Source organism: Anolis carolinensis, unplaced genomic scaffold (genome assembly GCF_035594765.1).
Source record: "Anolis carolinensis isolate JA03-04 unplaced genomic scaffold, rAnoCar3.1.pri scaffold_7, whole genome shotgun sequence".
Taxonomy (NCBI): Eukaryota; Metazoa; Chordata; class Lepidosauria; order Squamata; family Dactyloidae; genus Anolis; species Anolis carolinensis.
In genome coordinates this window covers 38,363,779-38,387,446 of record NW_026943818.1, presented here as the reverse complement: position 1 = coordinate 38,387,446, position 23,668 = coordinate 38,363,779, and the positions used below count along the sequence as shown (strand labels likewise).

The following is a 23,668-nucleotide window of genomic DNA, read 5'->3' as shown; positions in this document are numbered from 1 at the left end:
CGAATAGGGTGGGATCTTTCTAACGTCCACGAGGTTGGATGGCCATCTGTTAGGAGGGATCGAATGGGGTCGGATCCTTCTCCACTCCAGTATTCGATGATTCTATAGTCCTATATCTCTCTGTGAACATTCTAATGTCCGTGAGGTTGGACGGCCATCTGTCGGGAGGGATCGAATGGGGTGGGATGACCCTATATCTCTCCACGAACCTTCTAATGTCCGTGAGGTTGGACAGCCGTCTGTCGGGAGGGATCTAATGGGGTCAGATCGTTCTAATGTCCGTGAGGTTGGATGGCCATCTGTCGGGAGGGATCGAATGGGGTGGGATGACCCTATATCACTCCACGAACCTTCTAATGTCCGTGAGGTTGGGTGGCCATCTGTCGGGAGGGATCTAATGGGGTGGGATGGCCCTATATCTCTCCACGAACCTTCTAATGTCCGTGAGGTTGGGTGGCCATCTGTCGGGAGGGATCTAATGGGGTCAGATCGTTCTAATGTCCTTGAGGTTGGATGGCCATCTGTCGGGAGGGATTGAATGGGGTCGATTCCTTCTCCGCTCTAGTATTAGATGACTCTATAGTCCTATATCTCTCTGTGAATCTTCTAATGTCCATGAGGTTGGGTGGCCATCTGTCGGGAGGGATCGAATGTGGTAGGATCCTTCTAATGTCCGTGAGGTTGGATGGCCATCTGTCGGGAGGGATCTAATGGGATCAGATCCTTCTCTGCTCTAGTATTAGATGACTCTATAGTCCTATATCTCTCCGTGAACCTTCTAACGTCTGTCGGGAGGGATCGGATTGTGCCTGGCTAATGTGCTTCCCTCTGTGCCTAGGGCCTTCCCCTGAGACCTAGATGAAGAGGAAGAAGGAACGGACGGGAAGTCGGGCGGCGGAGGCGGAGCCGTGTTGTCCGTGAAGCGAGACGTGTCCGGGTTTGGAAGAGAGACCGCACGGGAGAGACCACGGCGCTAAGCCCCGCCCCTCCCAGCCCAGGATCCTCCCCTTTGGGGCGTGGCCCCGCCCCTTTGTCCCACCCGCCGCCGTTGCCCCCTGCTGGCCGGGCCATGAAGCTGCAGGCGGTGATGGAGAACCTCCAGCGGCAGCAGCAGGCCCGGCTGCAGCAGGAGATGGAGGCGCGGCAACAACAACAACAACAGACCACGGCAGTGGCGGCGGCAACAACGGTGGTGGCCACGGAAGACCCCCCTCGAGGCGGGCCGGACGCCGGCGCGGAACCCGAAAGCGCCAGGATGCAGCGGGCACAGATGGAAGCCCTGGCGGCCATGCGGGCGGCGGCGGCCGGGCTCGCGGAGGATGACGGGCGCTCGTCGTCATTGTCGTCGGAGGCCGAAGGAAGGGAGGAAGGCGAGGACGAGGAGGCTGAGTATCCGCCGGGAATGGGCTCCGAAGAAGAGGAGGCCATGCTGTGAGTAGGACCCGTTTCCTGCTATTTGCCCACCGAGTTGCACTAGAGGATTCGGGAAATGGCCAGAGGGATCTTCCCTATGGAGATCTCTTAATTCCTGAAATACAATCCCTGAATTCCTCACATATTTGGCTTCTGTGGTTTCCCGTTTTCTGCTAAATTGCCCACTGAGCTGTACTAGAGGATCCGGGAAATGGCCAGAGGGATCTTCCCTATGGAGATCTCTGACTCCTGAAATGCAACCCCTGAATTCTGCAGATATTCGGCTTTTTTGTGAGCCTTCCCTTGGTCTTCCAGTACAGCTCTATGGTCACCCGTTTCCTGTTGTTTGCCTACCAAGCCTAACTAGAGGACTCGGGAAATGGCCAGAGGGATATTCTCTATGGAGATCTTTAACTCCTGAAACGCAACCCCTGAATTCCGCAAGTATTCGGCTTCTGTGGTTACCCGTTTTCTGCTCATTTTACCACCGAGTTGCACTAGAGGACCCGGGAAATGGCCAGAGGGATCTTCCCTATGGAGGTCTCTAACTACTGAAACACAACCCCTGAATTCCACAAGTATTAGGCTTCTGTGGTTTCCCGTTTTCTGCTAAATTGCCCACCGAGCTGTAGTAGAGGATTCGGGAATTGGGCAGAGGGATCTTCCCTATGGAAATCTCTAACTACTGAAATACAACCCCTGAATTCCGCAAGTTTTCGGCTTCTGTGGTTTCCCGTTTTCTGCTCATTTGCCCACCAAGTTGCACTAGAGGACCCGGAAAATGACCAGAGGGATCTTCCCTATGGAGATCTCTAACTCCTGGAATGCAACACCTGAATTCTGCAAATATTCAGCTTCTTTGTGAGCCTTCCCTTGGTCTTCCAGTACCGCTCTATGGTCACCCGTTTCCTGCTGTTTGCCTACCAAGCCTAACTAGAGGATTCGGAAAATGGCCAGAGGGACCTTCCCTATGGAAATTTCTAACTACTGAAATGCAACTCCTGAATTCTGCACATATTCGGCTTCTGTGGTTTCCCGTTTTCTGCTAAATTGCCCACCGAGTTGCACTCGTAGACTCGGGAAATGGCCAGAGGGATCTTCCCTATGGAGATCTCTGACTCCTGGAATGCAACACCTGAATTCTGCAAGTATTCGGCTTCTTTGTGAGCCTTCCCTTGGTCTCCCAGTACAGCTCTGTGGTCACCTGTTTGGTGCTATTTGCCCACCAAGCTGCACTAGAGGATCTGGGAAATGGCCAGAGGGATCTTCCCTATGGAGGTCTCTACTGAAATTTAACCCCTGAATTCTGCAGATATTTGGCTTCTTTGTGAGCCTTCCCTTGGTCTTCCAGTACAGCTCTATGGTCACCCGTTTCCTGCTATTTGCCCACCGAGTTGCACTAGAGGATCCGGGAAACTGCCAGAGGGATCTTCCCTATGGAGATCTCTAACTACTGAAACGCAACCCCTGAATTCCGCAAGTATTTGGATTCTGTGGTTACCCGTTTTCTGCTAAATTGCCCACCGAGCTGTACTAGAGGATTTGGGAAACGGCCAGAGGGATCTTCCCTATGGAGATCTCTAACTACTGAAATTTAACCCCTGAATTCCGCAAGTATTCGGCTTCTGTGGTTTCCCGTTTTATGCTCATTTTCCCACCGAGTTGCACTAGAGGATCCGGGAAACTGCCAGAGGGATCTTCCCTATGGAGATCTCTAACTACTGAAACGCAACCCCTGAATTCCGCAAGTATTTGGATTCTGTGGTTACCCGTTTTCTGCTAAATTGCCCACCGAGCTGTACTAGAGGATTTGGGAAACGGCCAGAGGGATCTTCCCTATGGAGATCTCTAACTACTGAAATTTAACCCCTGAATTCCGCAAGTATTCGGCTTCTGTGGTTTCCCGTTTTATGCTCATTTTCCCACCGAGTTGCACTAGAGGATTCGGGAAATGGCCAGAGGGATCTTCCCTATGGAGATCTGTAACTACTGAAATTTAACCCCTGAATTCCGCAAGTATTCGGCTTCTGTGGTTACCCGTTTTCTGCTAAATTGCCCACCGAGTTGCACTAGAGGATCCGGGAAACGGCCAGAGGGTTCTTCCCTATGGAGGTCTCTAAGTCCTGAAATACAACCCCTGAATTCCGCAACTGTTCGGCTCTTGTGGTTTCCCGTTTTCTGCTAAATTGCCCACTGAGCTGTACTAGAGGATTTGGGAAATGGCAAGAGGGATCTTCCCTATGGAGGTCTCTAAGTCCTGAAATGCAACCCCTGAATTCCGCAAGTATTTGGCTTCTTCATGAGCCTTCCCTTTGAGGAGGCGATGGTGTGAGTGGCCTATTCCTCCCTTGAGATTCTTAGGAATTTCTAGGTCTTCCAGTGCAGCTCTGTGGTCACCCGTTTCCTGCTGTTTGCCCACCGATTTCCACTAGAGGATTCGGGAAATGGCCAGAGGGATCTTCCCTATGGAGATCTCTTAATTCCTGAAATGCAGCCCCTGAATTCCGCAAGTATTCGGCTTCTGTGGTTACCCGTTTTCTGCTCATTTTACCACTGAATTGCACTAGAGGACTTGGGAAATGGCCAGAGGGATCTTCCCTATGGAGATCTCTTAATTCCTGAAATACAATCCCTGAATTCCTCACATATTTGGCTTCTGTGGTTTCCCGTTTTCTGCTAAATTGCCCACCGAGTTGGACTAGAGGACCCGGGAAATGGCCAGAGGGATCTTCCCTATGGAGGTCTCTAACTACTGAAATGCAACCCTTGAATTCTGCAGACATTCGGCTTCTTTGTGAGCCTTCCCTTGGTCTTCCAGTACAGCTCTATGGTCACCCGTTTCCTGCTGTTTGCCTACCAAGCCTAACTAGAGGATTCGGGAAATGGCCAGAGGGATCTTCCCTATGGAGATCTTTAACTACTGAAATGCAACCCCTGAATTCCGCAAGTATTTGGCTTCTGTGGTTACCCGTTTTTTGCTCATTTGCCCACCAAGTTGCACTAGAGGACCCGGGAAATGGCCAGAGGGATCTTCCCTATGGAGGTCTCTAAGTCCTGCAATGCAGCCCCTGAATTCCGCAACTGTTCGGCTTCTTTATGAGCCTTCCCTTTGATTGTTTTCGAGAGACAATAAAACCCAAGGAGCCCGACCGGCCCGGCAGGTTTTTTGGGTCGGAAAAGCCGGCGGCGGCTTTCGGTGATCTGCATTCCGTCCCGAAATGTTTTCCGTGCAGTGAAAACAGTTTCTCTCTGGGGGTTGGTTATCTATCTATATAGAAAAGTCAAATTATGTATGTTTGCCTGTCTTGTTCCAGGGTGGAGTGTCCTTTTAATAGGACTGCCATATTTCCTCCAGTCTGACTCTCGTCATTTCCAGCAGCGAGGACTGTTTTAATACTAAATACTATTTTGAGTTGTGTTGCAATGCTTTTGGTTGTCGTTCGTTTGAGTCTCCTCCGGATTGAGAGAAAAGGCGAATATAAATAAACAATAATAATAATAGATAGATGAATGGATGGACGGACAGACCGACAGAGATAGATGGATAGATGGGTGGATGGATAGATAGATAGATAGATAGATAGATAGATAGATAGATAGATAGATAGTTGGACGAATGGATAGATGGACAGAGAGACAGATAGTTTGGTGGATGGATGGATGGATGGATGGATGGATAGACGGATAGATAAGATGGATGGATGGACGGATAGATAAGATGGATAGACGGATAGATAAGATGGATGGATGGATAGATGGTTGGACAAATGGATAGATGGACAGAGAGACAGATAGTTTGGTGGATAGATGGATGGATGGATAGATAGATTGATAGATAAGATGGATGGATGGATGGATGGATGAATGGATAGATAAGATGGATGGATGGATGGATGGATAGATAGGTAAATAGATGGATGGATGGATGGATGGATAGATGGTTGGACAAATGGATAGATGGACAGAGAGACAGATAGTTTGGTGGATAGATGGATGGATGGATAGATAGATTGATAGATAAGATGGATGGATGGATGGATGGATGAATGGATAGATAAGATGGATGGATGGATGGATGGATAGATAGGTAAATAGATGGATGGATGGATGGATGGATGGATAGATGGTTGGACAAATGGATAGATGGACAGAGAGACAGATAGTTTGGTGGATAGATGGATGGATGGATAGATAGATTGATAGATAAGATGGATGGATGGATGGATGGATGAATGGATAGATAAGATGGATGGATGGATGGATGGATAGATAGGTAAATAGATGGATGGATGGATGGATGGATAGATGGTTGGACAAATGGATAGATGGACAGAGAGACAGATAGTTTGGTGGATAGATGGATGGATGGATAGATAGATTGATAGATAAGATGGATGGATGGATGGATGGATGAATGGATAGATAAGATGGATGGATGGATGGATAGATAGGTAAATAGATGGATGGATGGATGGATGGATGGATGGATGGATGGATAGATAGGTAAATAGATGGATGGATGGATGGATGGATGGATGGATAGATGGTTGGACAAATGGATAGATGGACAGAGAGACAGATAGTTTGGTGGATAGATGGATGGATGGATGGATGGATGGATGGATAGATTGATAGATAAGATGGATGGAGGGATGGATGGATAGACGGATAGATAAGATGGATGGATGGATGGATGGATGGATGGATGGATGGATGGATAGATAGATAGATAGATAGATAGATAGATAGATAGATAGATAGAAAGAAAGAAAAATGGTTGGACGAATGGATAGATGGACAGAGAGACAGATAGTTTGGTGGATAGGTGGACAGATGGATGGATGGATGGATAGACGGATAGATAAGATGGATGGATGGATGGATGGATAGGTAAATAGATGGATGAATGGATGGATTGATAGATACATAGATAGATAGATGGATATATGGGTGGACAGATATATAGACAGATGGACAGTTGGATGGATGAATGGGTGAATGAATTGACAGATGGATAGATAGATAGATGGACAGATGGATGCACAGACGGATGGATGGATGGATTGATAGATAGCTAGATGAATAGACAGAGAGATGGATGGATGGATGGATGGATAGATAGATAGATAGATAGAGATGGATGGACAAATGGACAGATAGATAGATAGATAGATAGATAGATAGATAGATAGATAGATAGATAGATAGATAGATAGATAGATAGATAGACAGATGAATGGATGGATGGACAGATGAATGGATGCATAGATAGATAGATGGGTGGATGGATGGACGGACGGACAGATAGAGAGATAGAGAGATAGACGGATGATGGACATATGGATAGATTAGATAGATGACTAGATAGACAGACAGACAGACAGACAGATAGATAGGCAGATGGATGGACGTATGGATAGGGTGACAGACAAACAGACAGATAAATAAATAATATAGATAAGTAGACAGACGGATAGATGAATGTATAGATGGGTAGAATGATAGAGAGGTAGAGAGGTATTGACCCCAATCAATTGGATAGATAGATAGAGAAATAGAGAGATAGAGAGAAAGATGGAAAGATAGAGAGAGAGAGATAGGGTGAGAGAGAGAGAAAGGGAGAGAGAGAGAGATAAAGAGATAGATGGATAGAGAGATAGAGAGAATGAAGGATAGAGACAGATATATATATATAGAGAGAGAGATAAAGAGAGATAGATAGAGATAGAGAAAGGGATAGAGGTAGAGAGAGAGGTAAAGAGAGAGAGAGAGAGAGAGAGAGAGAGAGAGAGAGAGAGAGAGAGATAAAGAGAGATAGATAGATGGATAGAGAGAAAGATATACAGAGATACAGACAGAGAGAGATAGAGAGCGAGCGAGAGAGAGATGTATTTGGTGGGCATCAGATTTGGGACCCTCACGTTGCCCTCTTTGTCCCTGACCCCCCAGGAAGGGCCGGTGGGGCGACGAGGAGGATTTCGAGGATGAAGAGGAGGACGAGGAGGAGGAGGAGGACTACGACGAGGAAGAGGAGGGTGAGGAGATGCCGGAGGAAGGCCTTGGGGGTCCCCCTGGGGGTCCGGCCTCCCGCTCCGGCCCGGTGCTCCTCCGCAAGCAGCCGGCCCCACAGCCCTACCGCAGGGAGCCCTCTCCCCGGACGGCGGGGGTCTCCTCCGAACGCCTGCCCCCCGGAGCGGCCCCCCAGGCCCTGTCCCAGCCGCAGCCCCCCGCCCTGGACCACGGGGACTGGACCTACGAGGAGCAGTTCAAGCAGGTAGGCTGGGCCTTGATGAATATATGGATTGGGACCCAAAATATTATTGTTATTCGTGAGCCATAGCCAGGTCTTCTTGTCAGATTTTCCTTCAATTTTGTCAATGTTTCGTTGTGCCAGCTGCCAGCTCTAGTTTGTAGTGCAGTTTTCTTGTACTGATTCTGCTCTAGTTTGTAGTGCGGTTTTCTTGTACTGGCTTATTATTATTATTATTATTATTATTATTATTATTAGTTTATTATGACACAGCAAACAAGATAGATATGCTGGATTTCGTATCACAAAATCACAAGTCGAACACTTCCCAAGTGTCTAGGACTGTGTGATGTATTTTTGGATGATTTTTGGATACCAGTAGGGTGGCCTTTTGCAGATGGCAGATCGTGATTTTGTCAATGTCTATTGTTTCCAAATGCCGGCTGAGATCTTTTGGCACGGCACCCAATGCGCCGATCACCACCGGGACCACCTGCACTGGTTTCTGCCAGAGTCTTTGAAGTTCAATCTTGAGGTCCTGAGAGCGGCTGAGTTTTTCCTGTTGTTTTTCGTCAATGCGACTGTCACCTGGGATGGCAACATCAATGATCCAAACCTTTTTCTTTTCCACAACTGTGATGTCTGGTGTGTTGTGTTCCAGAACTTTGTCAGTCTGGATTCGGAAGTCCCACAGTATCTTTGCGTGCTCATTTTCCAAGACTTTTGCAGGTTTGTGATCCCACCAGTTCTTTGCTGCTGGGAGGTGGGACTTGAGGCATAAATTCCAATGAATCATTTGGGCCACATAGTTGTGCCTCTGTTTGTAGTCTGTCTGTGCGATCTTCTTACAGCAGCTGAGGATATGATCCATGGTTTTGTCGGTTTTCTTGCACAGTCTGCATTTTGGGTCATATTATTATTATTATTATTATTATTATTATTATTATTATTATTATTATTATGAATGTTGGATTTACGATGACTTGTTGTAAAGAGCTAAGAACGACTGAGGTTCTTTCAGGCAGGGGGGAATCTTTTTATCCCACCGCTGCCACCAATTTGCAAAGATGCAACCACCAAAGACTCAGAGAGGAGACTTTTTTTTCTTTCTTCTTTTTCACTTTAGATGGTAGTGTAACTTAGTTTGTAATATATGCGATAGAGGCTTAGATGTTGGAGGAACAATAACAAGTTTATTCAGGCACAGAGCTTAGTGGTTACAAAAGATGTTTCTCACTTAGGGGCACTTACATTAACAGTTACAATACTAGAATGAAGTGAGTCAAACTCCCTAAAGTGTCACTCCTTTTACTTAAAGTAATTAGAATTTCATCCTCTGCCACTTTTAAACCGTAGTCACCCCTGTGATATACAATCACAGATTCTCTGTTCCTTACCAGGACAATTGAGTCTCCTTGATCCCCTCAACCTAGGATCAATCTTCCCTGTGCCTCATCAGAGCACAGACTTAAAAAAAATCTTTTTTTTTTAACTGCACTTTTTCAACAAAACGGCAGTTAGCTCCGCCTACTTCTCCATGGCAACCAGCCTCTGAGTGCAGAGAAGCAATAACTGTAATACTTATCCCTTTAAAACACAAACACACAATTAAACATAACATCTATAAACCAAAAATTCATACTTCATTACACTTGTATATTCACATACGTGTATATATCTGTCTGTAAATATTATGACGTAATAATATATTGCATCATGTTATGTGCATAGATGTTTTCGGTACAATATTGTGCACAAAACTTTGTGTGTGGAAAGGGTGTTCCTCAAGGTCTTTGGACATCTAGACAATCTATCCACTTTTAACTCTTTGAGAGTTGTAGTTTACTCAGACTTTAACTTTCTCCAAGGTCCTGGATCCACCTCCCAAACTACGAGTTCCAGGATTCCATAGCATTCACCGGGGTCAAACAGCATGTGTTGTGTGGCGTAGTGGCACAACATTCGACAACATAATTCTAGTGAACATTGAGTGATGTTATGGATTCCTGGTGAACATTTGGTGACATCATGGATTCCTGGTGAACATTGAGTGACATTATGGATTCCTGGTGAACACTGAGTAATGTTATAAATTCTTGGTGAATATTTGGTGACATCATAGATCTTTGGTGAACGTTTGGTAATGTCATAGATACTCGAATAGTGGTGTTATAGATTCCTGGTGAACATTTGGTGACATCATGGATTCCTGGTGAACATTTGGTCATGTCATAGATACCCGAATAGTGATGTTATAGATTCTGGGTGAACATTGAGTGACATCATGGATTCCTGGTGAGCATTTGGTGACATCATAGATCCTTGGTGAACATTTGGTCATGTCATAGATACTCGAATAGTGGTGTTATAGATTCCTGGTGAACATTTGGTGACATCATGGATTCCTGGTGAACATTTGGTGACATCATAGATCCTTGGTGAACATTTGGTCATGTCATGTCATAGTGATGTTATAGATTCTGGGTGAACATTGATTGACATCATGGATTCCTGGTGAACATTGGGTGACATTATGGATTCCTGGTGAACATTGAGTGATGTTATAGATTCCTGGTGAACATTGAGTGACATCATGGATTCCTGGTGAGCATTTGGTGACATCATAGATCCTTGGTGAACATTGAGTGATGTTATAGATTCTGGGTGAACATTGAGTGACATCATGGATTCCTGGTGAACATTGGGTGACATTATGGATTCCTGGTGAACATTGAGTGACATTATGGATTCCTGGTGAACATTGAGTGATGTTATAGATTCCTGGTGAACATTGAGTGACATCATGGATTCCTGGTGAGCATTTGGTGACATCATAGATCCTTGGTGAACATTGAGTGATGTTATAGATTCTGGGTGAACATTGAGTGACATCATGGATTCCTGGTGAACATTGGGTGACATTATGGATTCCTGGTGAACATTGAGTGACATTATGGATTCCTGGTGAACATTGAGTGACACCATGGATTCCTGGTGAACATTGGGTGACATCATGGATTCCTGGTGAACATTTGGTCATGTCATAGATACCCGAATAGTGATGTTATCGATTCCTGGTGAACACTGAGTGATGTTATCGATTCCTGATGAAAATTTGATAACCTCATAGTTTGAACATTGAGTGTTTTTATAGATTACTTGTGCACATTGAGTGACATCATGGATTCCTGGTGAACATCTAGTGATGTTATGGATTCCTGGTGAACATTGAGTGACATCATGGATTCCTGGTGAACATTGAGTGACATCATGGATTCCTGGTGAACATTGAGTGACATCATGGATTCCTGGTGAACATCTAGTGGTGTTATGGATTCCTGGTGAACATTGAGTGACATCATGGATTCCTGGTGAACATCTAGTGATGTTATGGTTTCCTGGTGAACATTGAGTGACGTCATGGATTCCTGGTGAACATTGAGTGACATCATGGATTCCTGGTGAACATTGAGTGACATCATGGATTCCTGGTGAACATTGAGTGACATCATGGATTCCTGGTGAACATTGAGTGACATCATGGATTCCTGGTGAACATCTAGTGGTGTTATGGATTCCTGGTGAACATTGAGTGACATCATGGATTCCTGGTGAACATCTAGTGATGTTATGGTTTCCTGGTGAACATTGAGTGACGTCATGGATTCCTGGTGAACATTGAGTGACATCATGGATTCCTGGTGAACATTGAGTGACATCATGGATTCCTGGTGAACATCTAGTGGTGTTATGGATTCCTGGTGAACATTGAGTGACATCATGGATTCCTGGTGAACATCTAGTGATGTTATGGTTTCCTGGTGAACATTGAGTGACGTCATGGATTCCTGGTGAACATCTAGTGATGTTATGGATTCCTGGTGAACATTGAGTGACATCATGGATTCCTGGTGAACATTGAGTGACATCATGGATTCCTGGTGAACATTGAGTGACATCATGGATTCCTGGTGAACATCTAGTGGTGTTATGGATTCCTGGTGAACATTGAGTGACATCATGGATTCCTGGTGAACATCTAGTGATGTTATGGTTTCCTGGTGAACATTGAGTGACGTCATGGATTCCTGGTGAACATCTAGTGATGTTATGGATTCCTGGTGAACATTGAGTGACATCATGGATTCCTGGTGAACATTGAGTGACATCATGGATTCCTGGTGAACATTGAGTGACATCATGGATTCCTGGTGAACATCTAGTGGTGTTATGGATTCCTGGTGAACATTGAGTGACATCATGGATTCCTGGTGAACATCTAGTGATGTTATGGTTTCCTGGTGAACATTGAGTGACGTCATGGATTCCTGGTGAACATCTAGTGATGTTATGGATTCCTGGTGTGCATGGGTGACCTCCTAGCCACGGTGGAGTCATGTGCTGGGCGTTGCCGCTCCCTCGAAGGGTGAAGGAGAAGTCACTTGTCTCCCGGCTTGGCCAACCGGCCCGCCTGCTCCTCCTGCCGCCGCCGTGTTTACATTCCTGGCCGGGCTTGCCAAGGCGGCTGGCACCCGGTCAAGCGGTCCTTGGGTGGCTGGCGCCCGTCCAGGGGAGTTCCCTGGCAGACGCCCAGAGCGGAACTTGTACCTTCGGAGAGGCGGAAATGTTTGGCTCTGAAAATTTGTCTTGCAACAGAAAGGCTTGGACAAGGTGACCTTTAGGGTTGGGGTCAGGCTAGATGACCTTCGGGGTCCCCTTCAATACATTCTCACTTTCTTTGCCCGTATCAAGGTATACAAGGCTCTATGTCCCTCTGTCTTTCTCCCGAAACAACGTGGGATTAGGGCTCAGACGTCTTACTGCAATTAGCGGATTAACGAGCTTTGCTTCCCCGACTGACGGAGAAATGCCGGGTTAATTAAATGGCTGAGAGAGGGATCAAGGACTGCCCAGGATTCCCTTTTCAGAGCCGCCGTTGAACGCCTGGGCTCACATAATTGTCCAGTCATCAACATCACCACCATCATCATCATCATCATCATCATCTTCTTCTTCTTCTTCTTCTTCTTCTTCTTCTTCTTCTTATTATTATTATTATTATTATTATTAGGGTTTGGATCCTTGCACAATCATATTATTATTATTATTATTATTATTATTATTAGGGTTCAGATCCTTGCACAGTCATCATCATCACCATCATCATCATCATATTATTATTATTATTATTATTATTATTATTATTATTATTATTAGGGTTCGATCCTTGCACAGTCATCATCTTATTATTATTATTATTATTATTATTATTATTACATTATTATTATTATTATTATTATTATTATTATTATTATTAGGGTTCAGATCCTTGCACAGTCATCATCATCATCATCATCATCATATTATTATTATTATTAGGGTTCGGATCCTTGCACAGTCATCATCATCATCATCATCATATTATTATTATTATTACGTTGTTGTTATTATTATTATTATTATTATTATTATTATTATTATTATTACTATTAGGGTTCAGTCATCATCATCATCATCATCATATTATTATTATTATTATTATTACATTATTATTATTATCATCATTTTATTATGACACAGCAAACAAGATAGACATGCTGGATTTCATATCACAAAATCACAAGTCGAACACTTCCCAAGTGTCTAGGACACATTATTATTATTATTATTATTATTATTATTATTATTATTATTATTACACAGCAAACAAGATAGACATGCTGGATTTCGTATCACAAAATCACAAGTCGAACACTTCCCAAGTGTCTAGGACACTTATTATTATTATTATTATTATTATTATTATTATTATTATTATTACACAGCAAACAAGATAGACATGCTGGATTTCGTATCACAAAATCACAAGTCGAACACTTCCCAAGTGTCTAGGACACATTATTATTATTATTATTATTATTATTATTATTATTATTATTATGACACAGCAAACAAGATAGAAATGCTGGATTTCGTATCACAAAATCACAAGTCGAACACTTCCCAAGTGTCTAGGAAACTTATTATTATTATTATTATTATTATTATTATTATTATTATTATTATGACACAGCAAACAAGATAGACATGCTGGATTTCGTATCACAAAATCACAAGTCGAACACTTCCCAAGTGTCTAGGACACTTATTATTATTATTATTATTATTATTATTATTATTATTATTATTACACAGCAAACAAGATAGACATGCTGGATTTCGTATCACAAAATCACAAGTCGAACACTTCCCAAGTGTCTAGGACACATTATTATTATTATTATTATTATTATTATTATTATTATTATTATGACACAGCAAACAAGATAGAAATGCTGGATTTCGTATCACAAAATCACAAGTCGAACACTTCCCAAGTGTCTAGGAAACTTATTATTATTATTATTATTATTATTATTATTATTATTATTATTTTATTATGACACAGCAAACAAGATAGAAATGCTGGATTTCGTATCACAAAATCACAAGTCAAACACTTCCCAAGTGTCTAGGATTGTGTAATGTATTATTATTGTTATTATTATTATTATTATTATTACACAGCAAACAAGGTAGATATGCTGGATTTCGTTTCACAAAACCACAAGTCGAACTCTTCCCAAGTGTCTAGGACTGTGTGATGTATTTTCGGATGATGTGCCCAGATCCCAGGCGGGTGGCCTTTTGCAGTTGGCAGATCGTGATTTTGTCAATGTCTATTGTTTCCAAATGCCGGCTGAGATCTTTTGGCACAGCACCCAGTGTGCCCATCACCACCGGGACCACCTGCACTGGTTTCTGCCAGAGTCTTTGAAGTTCTATTATTATTATTATTATTATTATTATTATTATTATTAGGATTCGAATTCTTGTCCAGACATTATATTATTATTATTGGGATATTTTTAAGCCGTGGATTGCTGTGCTAAAAGGAGGTGCCTCGGTCTGTTATCAAGCCATCTGACTTTCCGGGGCATTTTTCTGGGAGTTCTAGTTGCAAAAGGTCTGCAGGCTTTGGATGCTGCAAAAAATAAAAATAAAAATTGTGCAGCTGTTACGGCAGAAGAGGAAGCGGGATTCGAAAACGGCACCTTTCTCGGTCCGTATATAGACGCGATTTGACTTTTTCGGAGGGCGTCGGGTGGCAAACAGAAAACCGCTTATAATCGGATGGGATCCCCAAAGGACATCTAGTCCACCCCCATTCAGCTAGGCAGGGGAGGCACAACTAAAGCACTCCCGAAAGAGGCCCATCTAACCAAAGATCATCCTATTGCGGCCAAAGATCAAAAGGGTTTCTATGGGTCTGTTTTTGTGTCATGCACCCTATTTCTCTGAATAGACAAAGGACGGCATTTGAGTCGCGGTCGGCACGCCCCAGGCAGCGGCAACCCATGTGCTTTCCTCGTGCCAGGAAGAAAATTTGAAAAGCAATCCATCCATTCAATGCATGCCTATTACTGCTATTACTATTGCTATTATTACTATTATTATTACCGTATTATTATTATTATTATTATCTTATTATTATCATCATATTATTATTACCGTATTATTTTATTATGACACAGTAAACAAGATAGACATGCTGGATTTCGTATCACAAAACCACAAGTCGAACACTTCCCAAGCGTCTAGGACTGTGTGATGTATTATTATTATTATTATTATTATTATTATTATTATTATTATTATTATTTTATTATGACACAGTAAACAAGATAGACATGCTGGATTTCGTATCACAAAATCCCAAGTCGAACACTTCCCAAGTGTCTAGGACTGTGTGATGTATTATTATTATTATTATTATTATTATTATTATTATTATTATTTTATTATGACACAGTAAAAAAGATAGACATGCTGGATTTCGTATCACAAAACCACAAGTCGAACACTTCCCAAGCGTCTAGGACTGTGTGATGTATTATTATAATAATAATAATAATAATAATAATAATTATTATTATTATTATTATTATTATTATTTTATTATGACACAGCAAACGAGATAGACATGCTGGATTTCGTATCACAAAATCCCAAGTCGAACACTTCCCAAGTTTCTAGGATTGTGTGATGTATTATTATTATTATTATTATTATTATTATTATTATTTTATTATGACACAGCAAACGAGATAGACATGCTGGATTTCGTATCACAAAATCCCAAGTCGAACACTTCCCAAGTGTCTAGGATTGTGTGATGTATTATTATTATTATTATTATTATTATTATTTTATTATGACACAGCAAATGAGATAGACATGCTGGATTTCGTATCACAAAATCCCAAGTCGAACACTTCCCAAGTTTCTAGGATTGTGTGATGTATTATTATTATTATTATTATTATTATTATTATTATTATTTTATTATGACACAGCAAATGAGATAGACATGCTGGATTTCGTATCACAAAATCCCAAGTCGAACACTTCCCAAGTGTCTAGGACTGTGTGATGTATTATTATTATTATTATTATTATTATTTTATTATGACACAGCAAATGAGATAGACATGCTGGATTTCGTATCACAAAATCCCAAGTCGAACACTTCCCAAGTGTCTAGGATTGTGTGATGTATTATTATTATTATTATTATTATTATTTTATTATGACACAGCAAATGAGATAGACATGCTGGATTTCGTATCACAAAATCCCAAGTCGAACACTTCCCAAGTGTCTAGGACTGTGTGATGTATTATTATTATTATTATTATTATTATTATTATTATTATTATTATTTTATTATGACACAGTAAACAAGATAGACATGCTGGATTTCGTATCACAAAACCACAAGTCGAACACTTCCCAAGTGTCTAGGACTGTGTGATGTATTATTATTATTATTATTATTATTATTATTATTATTATTATTATTATTATTATTTTATTATGACACAGTAAACAAGATAGACATGCTGGATTTCGTATCACAAAACCACAAGTCGAACACTTCCCAAGTGTCTAGGATTGTGTGATGTATTATTATTATTATTATTATTATTATTATTATTTTATTATGACACAGTAAAAAAGATAGACATGCTGGATTTCGTATCACAAAATCCCAAGTCGAACACTTCCCAAGTGTCTAGGATTGTGTGATGTATTATTATTATTATTATTATTATTATTATTATTATTATTATTATTATTTTATTATGACACAGTAAACAAGATAGACATGCTGGATTTCGTATCACAAAATCCCAAGTCGAACACTTCCCAAGTGTCTCGGACTGTGTGATGTATTTTTGGATGATGCTGCAGATCCCAGCAGAGTGGCCTTTTGCAGTTGGCAGATCGTAATTTTGTCAATGTCTATTGTTTCCAAATGCCGGCTGAGATCTTTTGGCACGGCACCCAATGTGCCCATCACCACCGGGACCACCTGTACTGGTTTCTGCCAGAGTCTTTGAAGTTCAGTCTTGAGGTCCTGAGAGCGGCTGAGTTTTTCCTGTTGTTTTTCGTCAATGCAACTGTCACCTGGGATGGCAACATCCATGATCCAAACCTTTTTCTTCTCCACAACTGTGATGTCTGGTGTGTTGTGTTCCAGAACTTTGTCAGTCTGGATTCGGAAGTCCCACAGTATCTTTGCCTGCTCATTTTCCAAGACTTTTGCAGGTTTGTGGTCCCACCAGTTCTTTGCTGCTGGGAGGTGGGACTTGAGGCATAAGTTCCAATGAATCCTTTGGGCCACATAGTTGTGCCTCTGTTTGTAGTCTGTCTGTGCAATTTTCTTACAGCAGCTGAGGATATGATCCATGGTTTCATCGGTTTCCTTGCAGAGTCTGCATTTTGGGTCATCAGCTGATTTTTCAATCTTGGCCTGAATGGCCTTTGTCCTGATGTCTTGCTCCTGGGCTGCAAGGATCAGGCCTTCTGTCTCCTTCTTCAGGGTCCCATTCGTGAGCCAGAGCCAGGTCTTCTCCTTATCAGCTTTTCCTTCCATTTTGTCAAGGAACTTTCCATGCAATGTTTTGTTGTGCCAGCTCTAGTTTGTAGTGCGGTTTTCTTGTACCGATTCTGCTCTAGTTTGTAGTGAGGTTTTCTTGTACTGATTCTGCTCTAGTTTGTAGTGAGGTTTTCTTGTACTGATTCTGCTCTAGTTTGTAGTGAGGTTTTCTTGTACTGATTCTGCTCTAGTTTGTAGTGCGGTTTTCTTGTACTGGTTTTTTGTCTGCTGTGCTTTGAGGAGTTTCTGTTTTTTGACTTCAATCAAAGCAGGTTCTTCACTTTGCTTTCCATATTCTGCCAGGGCATGTTCTTCTTTTACTTGTAAGAGTCCTGTACCCCCTGATCATCTAGGCAGATATAATAATAATAATAATAATAATTATTATTATTATTATTATGAATCTTCCCTGCTTTGGCCACCTGTTTGGCAACCCGGTCAGCGACCTGAAATTGAGACCCTTTCTGATGCTGTTGGGTTTTTTTGGGCTGTTGCCTCCTTCCGAGGCTGAGAGAGTGTGACCCACTGGAGGTCCTTGATATATCATATGTAACATAATAAACACAGTTATGAAAAATACATGATATATATATATATATATATATATATATATATATATATATCCACGAACACACATATTTCTTACATATACGTGTACATTTTATACATATGTGAGTGTGAGTGTGTATGCATATATATATATATATACACACACACACATACACACACACACACACACACACACACACATCGATATCTGATAGGCACCGTTCTAATAGCGTCATCCTCTTTCCCGCAGCTTTACGAACTCGACGGAGACCCCAAGCGAAAGGAATTCTTGGACGACCTCTTCAGCTTCATGCAGAAGCGAGGTGAGCCAAAACATAATAAAATCCACTCGATTTGTGCCATTTGGATTGTTTGGATTCATTGCTTCCCTTTTTTTGTATCATGGGGTACCCTTTTTTAGGATAGATTAGATTCCCTTTCTTGGATGCATCGGGCATATTTTTTGGATGGATTAGGCACCTTTTTCAGATGAACCGTGTGTCTTTTTTGGATTCGTTGGGTGCCTTTTTCGGATGCTTCGGGTGCCCTTTTTTGGAGGCATTATAGGACACTTTCTTCTGGGGCATTGGACACCTTTTTGGATTCACTGGACATTTTCTTTGGATGCAATGGACACCTTCTTCGGAAGCATTGGGCACTTTTTTTGGATGCATTGGATACCTTATTTGGAGGCATTGGGCATCTTTTTTGGATGCTTTGGGTGCCTTTTTCGGATACATCGGGCGCCTTTTTTCGGAGGCATTATTGGACCTTTTTGAGAGGCATTGGGCACCTTCTTCGGAGGCATTGGGTACCTTCTTTGGATGCTTCTTGTGCCTTTTTTGGAATAATTGGGTGCCCTTTTTTGGAGGCGTTATGGGACAGTTTCTTTGGCTGCATTGGACACCTTTTCTGGATGCACTGGACACCTTCTTTGAAGGCATTGGGCACTTTATTCAGGTGCATTGGGCACTTTATTCAGGTGCATTGGGCAGTTTATTCAGGTGCATTGGGCACTTTTTTCCAGAGCCATCGAACACCTTTTTTGGATTCATTGGGTGCACTTCTCAGATGCATTGTTTTCCTTTCTCAATTGCACCGGATACCTTTTGCAGAGGCATTGTTTACCTTTTCCAGATGCATTTGGATTCGTTGGGTCCCTTTTTCGGAGCTATTATGGGGCGCCTTTTTTGGATTCATTGGGTGCCTTTCTCATCTGCTGCAGGCACCTTTCTCAGATGTATTGGGCACCCATTTTTGGACCTTATTTTGGATTTATTGTGCACCTCTTTGGGATTCATTGGGTGCCGTTCTCAGATGCATATGGCACATTCTTTCCAGATATATTGGGCACCTTTTTCAGATGTATTAATCACTTTATTTTGGATTTATTGTGCACCTGTTTGGGATTCATTGGGTGCCTTTCTCGGGTGCATCAGGCACCTTATTTCCAGATGTATTGGGCACCTTTTCCAGATGTATTGACCACTTTATTTTGGATTTATTTTGCACCTCTTTGGGATTCATTGGGTGCCTTTTTGGATTCATTGGGTGCCTTTCTTGGATGCATCAAGCACCTTTCTCAGCTGTATTAGTCACTTTATTTTGGATTTATTGTGCACCTCTTTGGGATTCACTGGGTGCCTCTCTCAGATGTATTGGGCACCTTTTTCAGATGTATTAGTCACTTTATTTTGGATTTATTTTGCACCTCTTTAGTATTCATTGGGTGCCTTTTTGGGATTCATTGGGTGCCTTTCTTGGATGCATCAAGCACCTTTCTCAGCTGTATTAGTCACTTTATTTTGGATTTATTTTGCACCTCTTTGGGATTCATTGGGTGCCTTTTTCAGATGCATCAGGCACCCTTTTTCCAGATGTATTGGGCATCTTTTCCAGATGTATTAATCACTTTATTTTGTATTTATTGTGCACCTCTTTAGTATTCATTGGGTGCCTTTTTGGATTCATTGGGTGCCTTTCTTGGATGCATCAAGCACCTTTTTCAGATGTATTAGTCACTTTATTTTGGATTTATTATGCACCCCTTTGGGATTCATTGGGTGCCTTTCTCAGATGTATTGGGCACCTGTTTCAGCTGTATTAATCACTTTATTTCGGATTTATTATGCACCTCTTTGTGATTCATTGGGTGCCTTTCTCAGATGTATTGGGCACCTTTTTCAGATGTATTAGTCACTTTATTTCGGATTTATTATGCACCTCTTTGGGATTCACTGGGTGCCTTTCTCAGATGTATTGGGCACCTTTTTCAGCTGTATTAATCACTTTATTTCGGATTTATTGTGCACCTCTTTGGGATTCATTGGGTGCCTTTCTCAGATGTATTGGGCACCTTTTTCAGATGTATTAGTCACTTTATTTTGGATTTATTATGCACCTCTTTGGGATTCACTGGGTGCCTTTCTCAGATGTATTGGGCACCTTTTTCAGATGTATTAGTCACTTTATTTTGGATTTATTTTGCACCTCTTTAGTATTCATTGGGTGCCTTTCTTGGATGCATCAAGCACCTTTCTCAGCTGTATTAGTCACTTTATTTTGGATTTATTATGCGCCTCTTTGGGATTCATTGGGTGCCTTTCTCGGGTGCATCAGACACTTTATTTCCAGATGTATTGGGCACCTTTTCCAGATGTATTAATCACTTTATTTCGGATTTTTTTTTGCACCTCTTTGGGATTCATTGCGTCCCTTTTCCAGGTGCGTTTTGTTCCTTTCCCAAATGCACCGGATACCTTTTGTGGAGGCCTTGTTTACCTTTCTCCCAAACCTTTTTTGGAGACATTTTGGGGATCCCTCGGGTGATGCCTCGAAGGAATATAATATCAACACAATAGTGTCTTGAGCCTTTTTTTCCTCCTCCTAAGGAAAAGTGGGGGAGAGACACACAACCAAGGTTGTTTTCCCAACCAAATTGTATTGTCAACATGTTTTCTAGGCAGGAAAGAAACCGACCATAAAGTCTTATGGCTGGAATTCCTGGGCTGAGTTAAACCCCAAGGAATGAAGGGCGGGGAGGGGGAGACGGAGACCCAACAGCTGCCTCCGGATGCTGCAAATATCCTCCGGCCTTTCAAAAATGGGAGAGATATATATATATAATGTGCTCGCGGTGTTTGGATCCGGGACCCTTTTCCGGCCATAAAGCAGCCCTTTCTTTGCAAACCAATGGGCCGGATGGGGCGTAAAGGGCTTGTGCTTTCTCCCCTCTGGTTAATAAGGAAACAATAAATCAATAAAAGGAAGGGGGGATCAATAAAACGGGGGGCTAATGATGCCGCCGGGCCTGCCGTCTTCCTCTTTGCTGGCTTTGGCTTAATTCAGACTTTCCTTGCCATCCTCATCGTATTTTTGAGATCCCTTCGACCCAAAATAATTCATTTTCAGGGCGAGAAAACTATGAAACCCTATTGGATCGGTTAGCTGTGTCTCTCTCCATTGACTGGCTTTTAAATCTGGCAAATGTATATTAATATATAGTGCGGTTCATTTCGAGTAAGGGTCATCTATCAATAATAATAATAATAATGCCAAGGCCTTGCCAAACTACGACTCCCAGGATGCCATAGCATTGACACATGGTGTTGGGCTTTAACGGGGTTAATTCTATATTATATGGGATAGGGGAGATACATATATATGTATGTATATGTATGTGTATTATATATGTCTGTGAGACATATATATGTCTGAGAGATACGTATATGTATGTGCGTATAATATATATAATATATAGTAATTCTATATTATAGAGCCAGTTAGCTTTAATTTTATACAATAAAGGATTCGCGAGATACATATATATGTATGTACGTATAGGTATGTGTGTATAATATATATAATGTATCGTAATTCTATACATTATATATGTATAATTCTATACTATATATATACAATATACTTTAATTCTATACTATATAGGATATGGGAGATTCATATAGATGCATGTATGTATATGTATGTGTGTATAATATGTATAATGTATCGTAATTCTATACATTATATATGTATAATTCTATACTATATATACTATATACTTTAATTCTATACTAAATAGGATATGGGAGATTCTATACTATACTATATAGGATATGGGAGAATCGTATAGATGCATGTATAGATATGTATGTGTGTATAATATGTATAATGTATCGTAATTCTATACATTATATATGTATAATTCTATACTATATATATACTATATACTTTAATTCTACACTATATAGGATATGGGAGATTCGTATAGATGCATGTATGGATATGTATGTGTGTATAATATATATAATGTATCATAATTCTATACATTATGTATGTATAATTCTATACTATACTATATATATACTATATACTTTAATTCTAAACTATATAGGATATGGGAGATTCATATAGATGCATGTATGGATATGTATGTGTGTATAATATGTATAATGTATCGTAATTCTATACATTATATATGTATAATTCTATACTATATATATACTATATACTTTAATTCTATACTATATAGGATATGGGAGATTTGTATATGTTTGTGTGTATAATATATATAATGTATCGTAATTCTATACATTATATATGTATAATTCTATACTATACTATATATATACTGTATACTTTAATTCTATACTATATAGGATATGGGAGATTCTATACTATACTATATAGGATATGGGAGAATCGTATAGATGCATGTATGGATATGTATGTGTGTATAATATGTATAATGTATCGTAATTCTATACATTATATATGTATAATTCTATACTATATATATACTATATACTTTAATTCTATACTATATAGGATATGGGAGATTCATATAGATGCATGTATGGATATGTACGTGTGTTTGTGTGTGTATAATATAATATCCCGCTGTGGTTGCCCCTCCGCAGGGACGCCGGTCAACCGCATCCCCATCATGGCCAAGCAGGTGCTGGACCTCTACATGCTCTACGTCCTGGTGACCGAGAAGGGCGGCCTGGTGGAGGTCATCAACAAGAAGCTCTGGCGGGAGATCACCAAGGGCCTCAGCCTGCCCACCTCCATCACCAGCGCCGCCTTCACCCTCCGCACCCAGTAAGCCCCGTGTTGTTGTTGTTGTGTGCCTTCAAGTCATTTCAGACTTAGGTCAACCCTAACATAAGACCATAGGTAAACAAAGAGACCTCCAAAGACCATCTAGACTATCTCATAAGACCATAGGTAAGGAAAGGGACCCTCAAAGGCCATCTAGATGATCTCATCAGGCCATCAGAAGACCATAGATAAGGAAAGGGACCTTCAAAGACCATCTAGATGGTTTCATACGACCATAGGTAAGAAAAGTGACCTCCAAAGGACAACTAGACGGTTTCATAGGACCATAGGTAAGTAAAGTGGCCTCCAAAAGCCATCTAGATGGTCTCATAAGGCCGTAGCTAAGTAAAGAGACCTTCAAAGACCATCTA

The 23,668-nt window shown here is 41.4% G+C and overlaps 1 protein-coding gene across 2 annotated transcripts in view; it reads left to right on the top strand.

Moving 5' to 3' along the window:
- The window catches only part of arid3a (AT-rich interaction domain 3A), a 44,691-nt gene that overhangs the window by 3,831 nt on the left and 17,192 nt on the right, over positions 1–23,668 (top strand). For both annotated transcript variants that reach the window (XM_062960316.1, XM_062960317.1), the window contains exons 2-5: positions 839–1,431; positions 7,363–7,687; positions 18,445–18,517; positions 23,114–23,297. In XM_062960316.1, coding sequence (XP_062816386.1) covers positions 1,070–1,431; positions 7,363–7,687; positions 18,445–18,517; positions 23,114–23,297 — 944 coding nt within the window. In that variant the 5' untranslated portion in view covers positions 839–1,069. The remainder of the gene's footprint in view (positions 1–838; positions 1,432–7,362; positions 7,688–18,444; positions 18,518–23,113; positions 23,298–23,668) is intronic.